The 17,497-nt window shown below is 36.6% G+C and overlaps 1 protein-coding gene across 2 annotated transcripts in view; it reads right to left on the reverse strand.

Moving 5' to 3' along the window:
• The window catches only part of SEC63 (SEC63 homolog, protein translocation regulator), a 53,705-nt gene that overhangs the window by 21,062 nt on the left and 15,146 nt on the right, over positions 1 to 17,497 (reverse strand). For both annotated transcript variants that reach the window (XM_084513328.1, XM_084513327.1), the window contains 8 exons: positions 16,379 to 16,478; positions 15,658 to 15,772; positions 11,910 to 12,022; positions 9,882 to 9,943; positions 7,655 to 7,713; positions 6,864 to 6,914; positions 4,090 to 4,198; positions 1,528 to 1,622 (listed from right to left, as the gene is read on the reverse strand). In XM_084513328.1, coding sequence (XP_084369454.1) covers positions 1,528 to 1,622; positions 4,090 to 4,198; positions 6,864 to 6,914; positions 7,655 to 7,713; positions 9,882 to 9,943; positions 11,910 to 12,022; positions 15,658 to 15,772; positions 16,379 to 16,478 — 704 coding nt within the window. The remainder of the gene's footprint in view (positions 1 to 1,527; positions 1,623 to 4,089; positions 4,199 to 6,863; positions 6,915 to 7,654; positions 7,714 to 9,881; positions 9,944 to 11,909; positions 12,023 to 15,657; positions 15,773 to 16,378; positions 16,479 to 17,497) is intronic.

A 17,497-nucleotide genomic window follows, 5' to 3' on the forward strand; every position in this document is an offset into this window, starting at 1 on the left:
GAGCCCTTTCCATCGTATTCTCCCCTCCTCTTCCTTCAAGAAGGGGGAGCAGCTATGGGAGAGTTCAGCTGACCAGCAGGGTAAAACCACCACACACTTGCATAACAAGAACTGAGGCTTCAAGATTACATTGTCACCCATATGAAACACTTGTGGGCAACAGCACACTTACAGCCATTCCTTGCAGAAATACAGGGAATGCCACTAATGCAACGCTGAGACTTAACAGTGGAATATTATGGACAGCTCTGGCCAAAGTAAAAAATAATGTTAAATTTAGAAATATAAGAACAGGGAACAGTAACTCGTTTAGCATGTAGCAGGATGAGGGAAATGATGAGCCTTTTAGGAAAGAGAAAAGATAGCAGCTTTCTTAGTTTAGCAAAATAAAGGCAAAAAGAAAACAAATGGGTTAATGCTTCTGTCTATACATGCATTAAGGGTATACAGAGCAAGAAAAACAAACTCAAGAATAATGATGACAAAAACCACGGATATAAATTGGTCACAAACAAGATTCCTAACTACTAGAACAGCAAGTTCTGGAACAGGACGCTTGACTGCCTTTTAAAGGAAAAATGCCTAAATGTAAAGGGCTTGCACAATGCCAATGCTTGCAGTAGCACAGGAAACCTGATGATCAAGGTGTTCTTTCCCAGCCACGTGCTCCTGAGCACAATGCCTGCAGAAAGAAAGCCACCTAACCACAGTTCTAGGTCTTTCTCAAAGCCTACACGAAGAGGAAGAATTTGTAAGAGATGAAGACAATTAATGAAGGAGATATCTTAGCCTATCTTAATGTTTAGGACATGAAAACAGGCTTATGACTTGAAAATCCAATTGCATGCAGGCAGAGTTTAAATCGGTGGGACTGCTCCCCCTCATTTTGTTAACTCAGAATATTTTTCATATAGAGCATGTTGTACACGGTGCTTCAAACCAAAACATCAGTTTCCGATAAATAAGTCTTCCTAAAACTCTGCTAGCTATAATTATTTGTTGCAGTATATATTACTGTATCTCTGTTGGAAACACACAGTGAAAATGAAAAAAGGCAACCAGAGATCTGAAATTCATGAAAGAATCGTTACAACATTTAAAGATATTCTTAGCTCAGACAAGACAATCTTATTTCAATATTAACATATTTAACCAGATCTGTGCTACTGATACAACTGGTTATAGCTAACAAGCTTTATCAAATGGCAATTGCCTCCTAATACTGACACTCAAAATCTACAAGGACTGATACATTAGATCCCTATGTAGCTCACTAAACAGATTTATATATATATCTGTTTTATACTAACTGCTTATGCTTGAAATAGAATCTGTTTAACGTTGTATCTTCTGTTGTTGTATCTTTTTTAAAAAAATCTAAATCAAGTTTAGCTTTTAATTCCTGTTTCTGAAAAGACACAATCTCAACAAAATTAATGCCTCAAGGGATTGAGTTCTGTCAGCTGGTCATCACCCCCTCCCTTGAAACAGCCAGTTGTTTATAAAACACCTCTCAATATAACTAACCTGTGGTATCTGAATGTTGTCTGCTGGTCTGCTCGTAGCATCTTTATTGTACTGAGGATCAAATTCAGATGCCCCTGCTAAAACCATGATAAGCCCTGCAAAGATAATGGGAGACATACAAACAAACAGTCTTCAATATTCTATGCCACCAAACGATTTCTTCACAAATCTCAGCCACAAAACTTACCTCCACTCTTCCCCCAACAAGCATGCACATTCATATTCTCTATTTAGGGGATGAGTTGCTATTGCTACAGTACAAAGCTACTGTGAACATGATGCTTGGCACAAGATAACTGAAATAGCTCAAGATTCCTTTTTGCATGGCATTAAGCACTCTGAATGTCTTCACAAAACCATAGTTTGGTTTATTTAGGATTGGCAGACGTCACCACACAGCAGTTTGACTGCTACTGCATGCTCACAAAACCATTCACCTCTGAATTCATATGCCTGAGGCTGCCCCTCAATATGCGTATTGTAGGAGAGATGGGAGAGAAAATTTCAACTCAATTTTCTGTTCAGCTGACATTAAAAATTCACCATTTTTTTTTTCTTTTAATGATTAGAAGAGCAGTTCAATAAGTACCCCTGCAAACAAATCCCATGAAGATAGACAGCTCTTTTGCTAGCAGGAAATGTGATTAGGAAAATCCATACTACCTTGAAATACCTTTTGTCATCTAATTAAGATTAAAAATCTACCACCTGGGATGTTTTAGCCAGCTTTCTGCTCGTGAATGTGTCCGCTCTGCTATAGGAAGTGAGAAAACTCACCCCATCATTTCTTCCAATTAAAGTAACTTTTTCAGCTATAGTTACTCAAGCTTCATCTTGTATTTTGAGTAAGTTCTTTTCTGAGCAAGTCAGAGCTGCTCTGCCTCTTTTCAGTACTCAGCAAATTCCACCTACCAACAATTAATCAAGTTCCCTGAGCAATTTCCATTTCTGTTCTCAATTATCTGTTTACTTCCTGAGCAGAGCATAACAAAGAGATTCAGACTATTTCAGACTTTCCTATTATTTAAGCTTCATAATTACAGATCCTAAGGCAAAAAGGGTCTTAAAAACTCGTTTGTCTTGAAATTTGATCTTGCAGATCTGTCTCACCATTTCCCTAGCTCAGTTTGATTACATTATCCCAGGCTTAAGCCCCAAGTTTTGGGGCTGGTACCTCACCAGCGTGAAATTCACGACCAAGCAAAGGCCTTACCTGATCACTGTGTGATTTGTCTAAGCTATCTCAGTTGTGCCTTCTATTTCAAGCAGGCTGTACAACAGACCTCAGTGAAAAAAAAAAAAAAAAAAAATCTGACCTGCCTCTGACTCCAGGACTTCCTGAAAATGATAAATCCTTAAATAAGGCCACTTAAACTTAGGAGTAACTTTTTACTGATCTGTAGGAGAGAGAATGAAAGCCTCAAACCTGAGGTTATTTCACATTGAACCCAATTATTGACAGCACGCTTGGAGAAAGAGAACAGGTCTGCAACAATCTCTCTAAACTTCCAAGATATCTCACCTAGTCTCCCTTTCATCCTTTCACACACAGCTGTCTGGAGGAGGAAAAAGGCAAAAGCATAGAGTATGAGAACAAACTAACCTGAATTGATCCCACACATGTAAACCTGTTTTTGCTGCGACTAGGATGCTAGTGTATTTCTGTACTCTTATCTCATAGACTTCTTTAACTATGAAGCCTTTCTGTTCAAGGGGAAAAGGATGCATCAAGAACGGATGCTTCCAGTAACCTTTCAGTAAATCTATAACTGAACACCAGTGCAATTTAAAGGAGTAAGAGGTGATGTTTTACATGACACTTTTTTCATTTTTATTGTTTGCTTTATTCTGCTTTTCAATCACTCCGAGTACAAGATACAGTAAAATCCAATCTAGAACTAATATCATGCTAATTCTTCGGGCCCATGCCGTCTTCCAAGCTGAAGGATCTAATTCCTGAACTTGAGGATACTGTAGACCAAGATAAGGCCAACATAATGCATCTACATATTTCTCTAGAAAAAGTTTGGTTTTGTTTGCTTAAGTGTGAGCAGACAAGAAAAATAAGTACATCAACAACTATAAACAAGTAACTAAACAACAAGAAATTGATAGGGAGTAAAACTATTAAACAGAAATTTAGGTATAACATCACAAGTAAAGAATAGAGAACTAGAAATTATTTGGTAATATAAAAATCTTATGACAACCCTTAGAAAATTCAAGACACTTATTTTGTTACAGGAACAGAAGAAAACATGCAGATAAAGGTTGCATTCCCTGTAGCCACAAAGCAACTCAAGACTTTAGGCAGGTCAGCATCTGTTTTCCCCACGTACAATCTTTTCTTTTTTTTTTTTTATATGTATAGATCACAGAAAGATCTATGCAACTCCCTCCCCCAATAAGTCTTCTTACAGAGTACTCTTCACCTGCAACAAAATGAAGTTTTTTAAAACCATTCTTACAGAACCAGAAACAACACTTTAACATAACAAAAGCTTATAAAGCCAAAGCATTTTAACATCACCAAAACAGCATGTCCAGATACTTTTCACTTACGTTTCATGTCCATGTTCCGTGTTTTATAGACAAAGTATGTATATATTTGAGTTGTCCGGATGAGAATCTGGTCTCCACTATATCGTATCGATCGGTACCACCAGGAACCCTGAAATGTTTCGTAAGAACAACATGACATCAGCACAATGGTATCAGTATCAAAACACCTATGCAAGATCACCTCATATTTGTTCATCGTAACTAGGTAAACCATACCTCAAAAAACTACTTACCCCAAATGACTTTACTTATGTTGAAGTCAAATGAATTTCAGAAAGAACAATAAAAATATCTTTGCCAACAGTAATCTTAAACACACATCAATATATTTGTCTGAGAGAACGTGATGCTAAGAATTGAGATGATTTTTTGCTGTAAGAATCTACCCTCTCCCAGCACAAGCTTGCATGCATGCACACCCTGTTTTGTTTATTTATGGTGTTGTTTTAGTGAATCCACTAAACAGTGAATCCACTGGAGTTACCCCTTACATAGGAAGTGTTTTACCACCCAACACACCATCCAAATGAAACTCAGTTCAGGCTAAAAAGTCAAACCAAGACCAAAACAAGAGATTTCTTTAACTGTGTGGTTTTTGTTGTTGTTTTTTGTTTTTCAAATTTACCTTAAGTCAACTAATTAGAAAATGTTTTTTTTAGAAAATTTAGAATCATAGAACAGTTTGAGCTGGAAGGGACATTTAAAGACCATTTAGTTCCAATTTCCTTGCCATGGGCAGGTGTATCTTCTACTAGAGGAATCTGAAGGTGACCCAGTGTCCTTGCTGGAAATTTTCAGAATTAAGCCTTATTCCTTCGTGCTGACTGAAGAATTCTTCCAAACCTTCAGAAACACTCCAACAACTCCCTCATTAGCATTACAACTGAGACTTCAAATTATGGAACTCGCTGTACAGTGATTGTACTCTATAATTTTATAACCTATCATGCCACCTTTCTTAAACTGCAGTCTGCTCACTAAATCGCCCTTGCAAACCAAGCTCACTAGCTTAGGAAAAACATTCAAGATAAATCACCATCTATTACAAAGTTTATCACGAGCGAAATGCAGCAGGCACTGAAGTAACAAGCAATGGATACTATTATTAATTTAATAGGCAATAGTGTAAATTCTGCTAGCACAGCAAGAACTCTGCAATTTACTTAATTATTTGGAAAATGTTCTAGGACTGGCTCCCCACAAAAAGAATTAGTTTGTTTTAAATTAGGTTTGATTCTTCCATAAATAGATGAACCTGGCACAGAAGAATACAGAACTCTTTTTTATTATTATTTAAGTTCTTCTGTGGAAAAATGTATATTATAATCCCATAGCTCTCAGTTTGACAAAGTCTAAGTATAGGTACTGGAAAAGGAAGAAATGCAACACTACAGACAGACCAAATCTACATGGAAGAGGCTGCCCTACCTACTTTTGCAGATACAGATAGTTTCTCTTGCCTCATGTACATATACAGAACATTATTTAGGTTAATGAAAGTCTACAAAGAACTGTGTATCAGTATTTCCCTTTTCTCCATCCGGATTCAAAGGACGGAACTAGACTTACTTAATTTTAGATGTCTACCTCAGATACTGGATGACTACACTGTAGTTAACTTAGGCTTCTTTATTGTTTAATAGAAAAGAAACAGACCCATCAAAGGTATGAATTATCTCATACGCCTAGCTTAGAATTAAATGATACAATAACTTGCTCCATAACAAATAACTATTCCTCTTCACTGACTATAAAAGAAATTTACAATGACAAGTTTCAATGCCTAAGTCTGCATCTGATAGAGGATGTTTACTTTCACTTGAGCTATGATAAGCTTGATATAAATCACTAAAAGTACACGTGTACAAATAAAACACACGCCAACTGAAACACAAAGAGAAAGAAGGAAGCATAGGTCTTACTCTGAATTTTAGACTTGTTACTCAACTCGTTGTTGAAATCCATGCACCAGGAATTTGTTATGCAAGGTCTTCAGTTAGACAGAGAGGCTCTCTAAGACAAGTGATAATGCCTGGCTGGCTCTCAGTACACAGAGACATAAGCAGTTGTCGAGATCCCAGGAGGCTTTCTCAAATGAAAGTCCTTTTCCCAAGAGCATGAAGGTTTATGAGAATCAATTTTCTGAGTCTGTCTTCAAGCCATGCCCCAACTATACACAATCACTGGATAAGGGACATTGTTCAAAAGCAGTACTGGAGGGCAAACTGGAGCCCTGAAATATCACTCATCTTGCAATTGATTCCTCACACAAAGAAATCTCAAGAGCAGACATTTCATTGTGTATAGAAGATCAATAAAAATTAAAATTATGGAAACAAAAGACAATCAAGAGAAACTAAACAAAACAACTTATTCCACAAGCAGCAATTGTTCTGGTACCCACAGTTAAAGACAGCTGTCTTGGCTCTACAGTAACACTACTGAACAACTGAATATACTCTCAAGTTCATCACACGGCATTAATTTTCATGTGACACATGACAGAAGGTGTAAGACAAGTTACCTGATTGAATCTCTAACTCTTGTGCTATCTAGTGTTTTCCTAACAGCCCCCTCTCTAACCCAGCACTGTGTTTTTTGGAAAGTGTAATGCAACTACACTTTTTCCATAAGAAAAGAGAACATCCACGTTAAAAAAAAAAACAACTCTCCCTCTCCATGAAAGGGAAGAATGAGCAATTCATTTACAGTCTGAGAAAGCTTTGTTTACAGCTTGTTTACAGAGGGTAGAATACTAATCAGATAATACTTACCACCACAAGTGGAAGAATAACCATAAATGCTAATCCATATACAAGCAAAACCTGGAAAAAATTATGAAACATACTGCATTAGATACTTCAGTTACTTAGCACTGCTCTTGTTTAATATTTTCTTCTAAAATATGATCAAGCAGTATTACCACAGATCTACTCCAAATTAATACAAGCTTATTGCACAGTACTCGTCATTATTTCTGAAGAACTTACAAGCAATACAATCAGCTAAATAGAGTTTAAATAAAGTGTATTTGTTCAGTGCAAGATCTTTTAGATCATCCATGCATTGTCTTGGGTGGGTTTCTATAATTATTGAAGAGTTGGCAGCTAATTGTGATTCAGTGGACAGAGGAGGTTACTGCACAAGAAGCAAGCAGGTAGACTAAGCACCTTACAGAAAATGTAATGCAAATAATATTTATTTAGGCACTGTGTGATTACAGCATCTCTAGTAAACCACATGGAACTGCATATATCCAGCAAACAAACAGTTCTATATGCTTCCTTGCTACAGCAAACACATGCTTCACAGCAGCAGCACGGTACCACTTCATTATCACTACAGTGAAATGCTTCCAAGCACATAAATATAGCCTTCAAAAGTAGAAAGATACTCTAATACTTTTGACCCCTGGAGCTTGCTTCAGAGATGCACTTGGACCAGAGCAGCAGTATTATTAACCATGTGCTTTGACTTAAACATGAAGTATTAAGCACAGGCACATGTTTTAAGGTGAAGACTTAAATGTTCATCTTAAAATCTCAACCTAAGTGAGATGACTCACCAAAATCGAATTCTTCTGATCCACAATCCAAGCTGGCAAAGCTATACCAAAGCTTGTAGCTGTAGGATGAGAGAAAAGAAATTTACTGTAAAATATTAAGCAGTTTCTTAAAGTCACATTAAGTCTAACCAAAAAAAAAAACAAAACACCACACCTCATGTATAGCACTCCAATCAGTAAAATTCTAACAAATTTGGTTAATCAAAAAAGCAAACTAGAAACACACTCAAGTATGCAATGAAATGACAAGACTTAAACGCAACATCTGAAATACCTAAGTTTTTAGCTCAGACTGCAGTGAAACAGACATGCAAGATTTATTAATATAATCAAAAAGGAGAGAAGACTTCACAGGTGGAAAGATTTATGAGCTTTGCCTTACAGAGCTTTCAGCAGTTTAAATTTACATAGATCAGTAAACACATGAATTGCAAGAAAACTAAGCAAATGAATTCTACAGTGAAAGTTTTATTTATTTTTAACTTTAGGAAAGTGTTTTGAGCTGTACGTTGTAAAAACAAAACCCTCCACTGGTTCACATTCCTGCGTGACTGGTAAGAAAGTGAATGCAACACTTGTAAAATCAGAAGGAGTTTGGCTGGAGAAAATACAAGCCATGATTCCCTAAAAGCTACAGTACACAGAACTGAATAAAGAATAATATTAAATAGATTGCCTTCAGACATGCAATACTAGAGGTTCTAAAAAAAAAAAAAAAAAAAACACAAACAAACAAAAAAAAAACCAAAAACAACACAACAAACCTTTGAAGCAGGACCTATAAAACTTTAAAGTCCACCATCTACTATATAAAAAATTGAGTCCTTTCCTCTGTACTAGTAAGGACCAATAAAGAGCATTAGCTTAAAGTTAGGACAGACTACGATTGCCTATGTACTTAGAAATAACGGGTACTTTTTCCAACAGGTACTGACAGTCATCAATTCAGACAACCAGTTGTTATGCACAAGTCTAACATAACCTCTATGGAGTTCTTAAATTAGAAGCTATTTGTCAAAATTCAAGTTAGACACCTGACCTCAAGCTTAATAGGTCAACAGAACATCGAAGTGAATTTACTGCATTATGGTACAGGAAACGCTCTGGCTGGAGAAGAGAGCCTGGAGACATTTCTGCCTGACATTCCTAAAAGCATATATTTTTATTCTTCAGGTCCATTCACATGCTTTTAAATACTCTTTTGCACGTTTAGTATTTTACTTGGTAAAGGAGCAAGATGAGGAAATCTTGTTTGCTTGCCTCTAACCTCCATGCTGATTCAGTTGGATAAGGAACGAATATTGCTTGCTTTTGTTCCCCTGTGCTGGGCACAGAGGGTGGGATGTACCTCATCTCATTTTAAGCATGTAATGATGTGCTTCATCCCATCCCAGAACATACCTGTAAGAGGGTCTGTCACCATTCTTGGGCTACACAGAACTAAAAACTACAGTGCATGACCTGGATACAGGCCTTTACATTACAGGTGTCTAAATGAAAAGATTAATTTCACTAAATGAGAAGGCTCCTCACGCTCCTCTGGAACAAGAGCAGAGAATGGGAGAAGGAGAACTTCATTCAGGCTTCTTCCAACCATTCAGATCAAACAACAAAGCAAGATCTAAAAAAGCAGAGAACTCTCATTCCACCAGAGACGGTAAAGGTTTCAGAAGAGCAGAAGGCTTGCAAGTCAACTATATGAACTACCGCCCTACAAAATCACTTCATTTTGCCCTTCAGAAATCCTCTCATGAGGTACTCATGAGTCCCTCGTATTTGTGACAGCTCTCTGAGCAAACCATGCAATGATCTTCTGATCTTCAAACTCTCATCTGCTTTTGGCCAAATCTTGTTTTGAAGTCCCAGCTTCAGGTCAATTCAAGTTAAAGTCCATTTATGACTTCCAAGCTAGCCCTAACTCATTCCATGTAGATACGTAGCTCAGCTTAGTCCCTCAAACTACACAGCACCAACAACCAGAGATCTGTGGAGGTCCACATTTAAAAAAAAGTTAAAAATGTAAAAGCAAACTCCTTCCTGACTTTCCATTTCCCTCATCCACACACCACAGTCAGTTTTACAAGCAAAGAATTATGAGATATATCTTCAAATCAAAGAAAAAATATTCTACATAAAATAAGATCTGAGAGCTTCTCAAATGGCCAAATATTATATATCTTAATGCACAGAAAATACAGAACTTCTTTCTGTTATTCGTAATTATTACCTTGCGGTCCATCTGGATTACCAAATTCTTCCCAATTTTTCCGTGATTCTTCATCAGTTAAGCTAATTTCAAAAAGAAATATTAAGTTAATACAGAAATAAAGGAATTTTGTCAAAATAATTTACATATAGAAACTTTAAAATGTGGCATCTATACTATCTTTCAGAGACTAAAATAACTATTATTTACATAAAATCTGATAAAAACAATTCTGTTGTATTCCTTCATGATACACAGGAAAATCCCTTTTCTCAATCTGACAGCAAAAGAAATTAGAAACCAAAAGGATGCACTCTTGCAAGGAATCAGACAATCACATCTCCCTTTCATGAGACTGACTGCTCAATCCATCACCAAAAAGCACCTTCAACGCCAGGTTACAGTACAGCAAACTTTGAAAGACAATGAAGGTTGAAGATGCTATCTTTTGGGTGAAAGAAGGTAAACATACAAGATGAACTGATAAGTCTGAATTTCTTTCTAGAAGTTTATATTCTGTTATTCTAGACTTTACATTTGATAGTACATTTATGGGGATTTTTGTTAGTTTTTTTTTTTTTTTTTTTTTTTTTTTCCATTTGGAACTACGTAGTTCCAGATCTAAGAAGAGAGAAAAATAAGATACTACCTCCTACATCTTACAGTTTCCATACCTGTTCCATAATGACATTTTGTTGGCAACAGGCAATCCCTACTACTGCAAGGGAGTAGGAACTTTCTGCTTTAGGATACACGACACCACAAAACGCCACACATTCAACACCACACATACAGAAGACTTTGCCACAGAAGAAATCTGGAGAGTCAGTCAGAAGTCTCCTCCTAATCATTTCTAAAGTCTCACGCTTGTTAACAAACAGACTTACTGAATATGTAGCTATATATTCTTTCCAGACAGCACAGCTAAGGAACTCCACTATCATTCTCTAAGATTTGCCTCTGTTGTAGCTATCGCACAAGTATATTAAGTATGAGACGGCACTCACCTAACGTTTGATTGCTAGTTTGCAAAATAATGATGAGATTTTTCATGAGTTTATAAAGCCATACTCTACAGGAGCATCTCAATAATGCAGTTATTTGTAAGCAGAAAGAATAATTTCAAAACTGCTCAAAATGAACACGGCATTGGCTTTCCTTCTCATCTCAATATCAAACTCAAATCATCTCAGTATCAAACTTCTCATCTCATCTCCAACCATACACTCAATCAGTAAGGTCAACCACATAAGCAACTGACTTTAAAGCAGAATTCTACAATTTGCTGGATCCTTGGATAACTATTTAGAGTAGAGAAGAATATAAAGTTGTACAAGATTAAGTGTACAAACAGTATTACAAAAAATCTACATTTTTATTTTGGAGAAATTGAGCAAAAGGGGATTTGTTTTATTCCAGAATCTAATATTACACACCTTCACTCAGATCAAAAAAAAAACAAGCTACAAACAAAGGTATGACTGAAAACAGTACGGTGGAGGAAAAGCTGAATCCTTGAATCTTCTTTTAAGAAGTACACAGATAACATGAAACGGTCACTGAGTCAAAAATTCAAGTCTGCAAGCTAACAAAAAACTAAATCAGAACCAGAAAAAATACCTCTGCTGCCAGATGGGAACAGGATTAGAATTAGTACATTTATTCTCTAGGTGATGCTTCAGAATGGCCATACCAGGGTTTGTTGCTTAAACACTGTAACATATCTTGTTCTTTTTCATCTTTTTAATCTTTTTCATCTTTTTCAAGACTTAGTATGTGTCACGCTGGGAGCACTTTTCCCAGCTGACATGCAAGTTAAATACAAAGAACTAACACCTTACGGTATTCTGACAGCTGCTAACAATTATATTATCCCTCCTAACTTGTACACACAACAGGCATGCAATGAACTGAGTCACATGTTGATTTATTTATTTATTAGATATCAAAACACACTTTCTCTGGCTGCTTAAATCAGTCCAGTTATTACCTTACAGGTTTAACCCTCCCAAGATATCAATTTTTTTCAAAGGCAAAAAAGAAACTTACGCTGCATAAGCCTTAGCAATCCTCATGAACATAACTTCATCTCCTCCTTTATCTGGATGGTATTTTAATGACAGTGCACGGTACTGCTTCTTAATTTCTGATATACTTGCTCCCTTAAAAGAGAAAGTTTTGTGTTATAAACACCTTAAATCAAATCCATCCTTCTATAATCTGTATACCAAAGCACATTATGCAATATTTTTTCCAAGCTGTTCATGTTTAAAGATTTATGTTCTAATATGAATGATGTTCTTCATATGATGAAGAAACTACATATGCATCTCATGGAAACATGATTGTAGCATTTTTCTAACAGCATTTTTGTAACCATTTACTTTTAAACCAAGTTAGAAACTACCGTCTAACAAAAAGACATTCAGATAGTTGGCTATTATTTTCTTATGGATTTCTTGTTTGTCCATTCATAGGAAAAAAAAAAATAAGGTTTTCTCACCAGTTTGACTAATCTCATCTTTTCCCAAACACAATGAAGAACACAAAAGAACTCTCATTTGCAATAGTCCTCTATTTAGGCAGACAGTTCATAGATCAAGCATGAATGTTCAGTTGCAGCTTCTAGGCAGAAACAAGTCTGCCAGTCGCTAGGAACAGTGGATTGCCTTGCCACTTCTGAATGCCTTTGACCAGAATCATTCTATTCATAAATAATTTCAAACTTCTTGAATAAACAGAATACATTAAGGATTAGTCTTTTTCTCAAGTATTCTACTACAGCACGTCGTTAAATGCCACCAGCCCACACCCATCTGCACCAACTTTCAGGCTGGACTGTGAACTTCATTAAAACTTTGTGGATTTTCTTGACTAATGTAAGTGCAGACAAAGTTTTTTCTACTCAGTTATCTGCTAAGTTTCACAGAACCATTACCCCACAGGGCTTTTCAACACTTGGTGGTCCATTAGGCTGGCATTAAGTATATAGAAAACACACAAGAAGTTACTTTAAAATAATGATACAGTTTAATACATTTAAGCCAGAAATCAACCTACCCTAAGGCTTTGTTTACTGTGTTACTTTATCTCTTTTTATGTAAAGTATCTATCATTTTCCAACACTATATTTTAACAGCATGCCTGCCTTATTTAACACCCGGGATGAATTCAATCCACAATAAATTAGAGCTGGTAATAACAGCCATCTCAAGACCATACAAAGAATGACAGAGGAGCAACAGAAGCTAGAAAGTGCAAAAAAGATCAGTTCATTGGGAAGGAAGAGGTGGGTTTCCATGGCTCACATGAATCCTGCACATAAAAATAAATAAATCCCAGTGTTTTTCTTCCTCTACCAGAGGCTAGCATGTGATGCCAGATAAACTGAGGATAAGCTTTCCATGTATCGTTAATTGCTTACTTTTCATTTTCAAATGCTAGGCTACAGAGACTAGACCTTACCTATATAAATGCTTAACAGCCTGGAATAGTTCATGTCAATCAGCTCCCTGCCTGGAACACAGAGCTTTCCTACATTACCTGCTTATGGTAAAGTTTAAGGCCCTGACTGCCTTCTTTGAGGAATTTGAAATTATTATTAATGTTGTGCTTGATCTTTCTGCCCTGGATCCCACCTACAAAATGGCAGTAAGGGCTCTTGTTCAATAAACTGGTAATACCAGCCCAGTGCCCTATATATCCATGAACTGTAAGTGATGTGCTCCAAAAAGAGCTATTGTGTTGATATGATATATAAAACAAGGTACAGGTGCATTAACTGGACTTTGTTCATGTTGTGGTTCACTTTTAGAGGAAAAGCCTCATTGTATGCTAATACAAGATTAAAAAATAACCTTGGCCTTGCTGTGAACGCAAAGAAAATGAATTATTGTGAATCAAAACTTTCAAATGCTTGCATCTACAACTCTTTCATTATTTTTCTGAAAAAAAATAAATAAATAATAAAATAAAGTAGTAGTTGTTTTTTTTTTTTTTTTCTTTTTCCTGCCCTTTCTTTAATGGCAACAACATTTCCATGACTTAACAACACTTCAGCAGGTGTATCATTCGTGAACAGGGCTGGCAGCGACTTTAAAGGTTCCACTGCAATGGTGCCGGAAGGCAGCTGTTAACTTTCACCTAAGCTCAGTGCAGAAGTTTTTTAGGGGAATATAACAGACATCCTCTGACAGCACAAGTATCAAACACTATCATTCTCTGGAATCTTAGATTCTACTACCCCTACTTCAACTATTTATCTTCACCCACCATGGAACATCTCTAGTTTTAATTCAACTTGTCCTTACGCTCCTTCTATGGGCCCCTCAGCATTCCTGTATTGGTTTCTTTAATACAACCTGGCTAATTTGCATGTGTCCTGAGCACGCTGACAAACTTTCCTTAATAAACATCAGGTTAGAATTCAGTACCTACACACTTTTTTCCCTCTGGGTCATAGGAATTTTCCAAAGACAACAAAAGAAAATCCACTAGTGACCTACTCCCTAGCCTGAGTTGTTTAACCAAAGTTAACCCAGATATATGAACAGTTAAACTGTACAGTTCCAACCGATAATATTCAATAGCAAAAATGTATCTTGCTCCCGTGTGTCAGTAGAAAAGGTAAGTCAGCAATCAGTCAATTCACAGAAGAACTGAGCAGAGGCTGAATTTAAATAACTTGCCTCCGCACTTGACAGACAAGCCTTGTTCTACCAGCCTAGCAAGAAATAGGCTGAGGTCTACGCATCTGCTACAACAGCTTTCTTAGCATGGAAAGCAGTACCAGCGATGCCTATCCTGATGCTGACAAGCCATGTCATTACTTGCAAGAGCTGTATTTGTAAACGTTCGTATTCATATTAAGCTCTCCCACACTAACAATACGTGTCAAGTGTAATCAAAACAGGGGTACATTCAAAGTTCTTCCTTATTCTTGCGCTGAGCTGTATTCGGAGTGCGGTTCCTTAGGCTGGAGAGCGTAAGGTGTCAGGCTTCAGAACCGAAAAGATGACTCTGTTGATACTCAAAAGAGTAGGAAATAATCACCATCACTAGAGAATTTGCTTGAGGTACTGCAGTTAAGACAAGGAGTTTAATACATGCCCAGTAGGTTTGTGTGTCTCCTCCAGACTTATCACTTCTTACGTGCATTTTTAATCAGAGCTTCAATATAAAGAAAGCATTGCACATCTGCTTTCTATAGCAATGCTATATTTTTTCAGTTCAATAAACTAATTGATTTGTATTACTACATAGAATTTATGGTTTTCAATGCTCTACTCACAGAGACTCAAGGTAACCTTTACTACTCCAAAATGCACATCACCAATACCATTCACCAAACTCTTCCATTTACAAGAGAAATATCACTATACAACAAACTAATCAGCATTTTGTTTATAAGGCTTATGCAGCAGCACCCTGAAAATGGCTACTGAGAGGATTTTCTACAGGGCATACACGGCAGAATCTTTCTTACTGTAAAAAGGGAGAAAAGTAACAGCAAAGTAAGCCTTGAAATTATTGAAAAATCCACCTCATTGCATTAAGGAAGTCATTTGAATGTTGAATGTGTTAGATGCAAAAGTCATACATTAGTATAGATACACACAGAACATCTACTGATGGACTTCACAACAAACAGCAACAATTTTCAGATGCCAAAAAAAGAACAAAACCATTAGATGCGTTCACTGGAGTTAACTTTTGGTTAAAAAAAATAAGCCTTAGATTTGACATCTGGACACAAAATATGCAGTAGCACACACTACTGAAAGATGCTGTTACTTACAGGATCCAAATGTAGAACCTCATACGGGTTATATTCTTGATACTCTCGGTCTGTTTTGGAAACCTTGTATGCAAGAAACAAAAATAATGCCCATCCAGCAAGGAGGATTATTTTCCTGTTTGGAAGAAAGAATTTTTAACATGTACATTAAGTCTAGTATAACTCTAGTATAACTCTACAAGTATCAGTCTACAAGGAAATATTCAAACAGCAAGAAATATTAAAAGCTCTTTAAAGCAGGTGTGAGTATTTCACTTATAACTCCACCTTTGGCACAGATAAGGCAGCTGACCTGACTTCCAACTTTTTTTTCAGCTTTTTTCTTCAGCTTTGAATATACAAATTATTACTATTGTATATTTGAATATACATATTTACACATCAAATATCTAAACCAAAAGATATCACTAGCACCACTAATTTCTGTGAGGGAAGAGCATTTTTTGAACAAATGCATGCATTGTTTACATACTTATTAGTGCTGAGGTTCACTGGTTTCATTTAACACATTTTTATGAAGGATAAAGCATTCATTTTGATTTCAAGCCCTACTAGATAAGAATTATTAGGTATTATTCAAATATAGTAAATTGCGAATGTCTCTTCTATGACAAAAACTACAGTGCAAATAATTCCAGCTGCTTTGATTAAGAAAAATAGCTTTATAAAATAGGGTGTAGGAATTGTTTTAACGGAAGTCATGCAAGCGAAACATACTTACTTTACAGTGGGAATTATGTTTTGCTGTGGTTTTAACAGTCGCAAGCGATACCACAAGCATCTTCCATATACATTTCTTATATTCTTTAATCGAATTTGCTCTGCAAAAAATAATGAGAAGGATTGTGATTAATCACTCTGACAAAAAGCAAACTAGAAAACAGAATATCCTGAGTTGGAAGGAACCCACAAGGATCACTGACTCCAACTCCCAGCTCCACACAGGACAGAGTAAGAGTTAAACCACTTATCTACATGTCTTCACCCAAAGCTTCTTTATAACACCAACAGGCTTGGGGACAAAAGCACTTCCCACATGCTCACTTCACCCTGGATAAGGCAGTGCAAGACCAGTTTGAGGACTAATAAAAAGACCAGCAGTACTGGCAGAAAGAATGCTTTTCATCCATTTCTGTGAGCGTGCACATCCCATGAGTGTAACAAGTCAGTCCAAAATATTTTTTACTACCTCAAAAGGAATCCATTATAATTTTCCCATTGCCATGAAGCAACCAACACTTGTGAACCCCATCTTTGCTTGCTGATGCCATTTGCAAATTTTTCTCCTGCCATTTCATAGTCAACTCCAGCAAGCCTCCCATTTCACTGCATCAACTACTGCGTACAAAAGAATAGCGCAAAACTTTTTATGCAACTAAAGAGTAAGGCTAGATCAACAGCTATTTGCTCAATTCTAATTATGATGCATTTTCCTCCTCTGCAATGCTTGCCTTTTCTAAGTTGCCTTCATTTAGGTTTTTCCTACTGAGGAGAAAGGGGGAGGAAAAACTGAAACTTCTGTGTAAACCATGTAGCTGAGTAAGACTGTATCTGTTATAAACAAGCCAGCCAACAAGATTTCCTTACATTTCCTTTCAGGAGAGAATGGAGCTGGAAACAATTTTGCATTTCTAGTGACATATACATTGTCAGCACCGCGACAAGGCATGGAAGCAATTCCCATTGACAGAACTTTAGGTGTATTTCTGTGTTCAGCAACACCAGGCTAGCTTTGGTCAAAGTAGACTTTCACACCACGAAAAAAGTGGTGTGAAAGCCACCATCCTAAGTCACATCAGCCACATCCTAAATCAGCCTTAAATCTGAACACTACTTTTAA

This window comes from Aythya ferina (assembly GCF_964211825.1).
Source record: "Aythya ferina genome assembly, chromosome: 3".
Taxonomy (NCBI): Eukaryota; Metazoa; Chordata; class Aves; order Anseriformes; family Anatidae; genus Aythya; species Aythya ferina.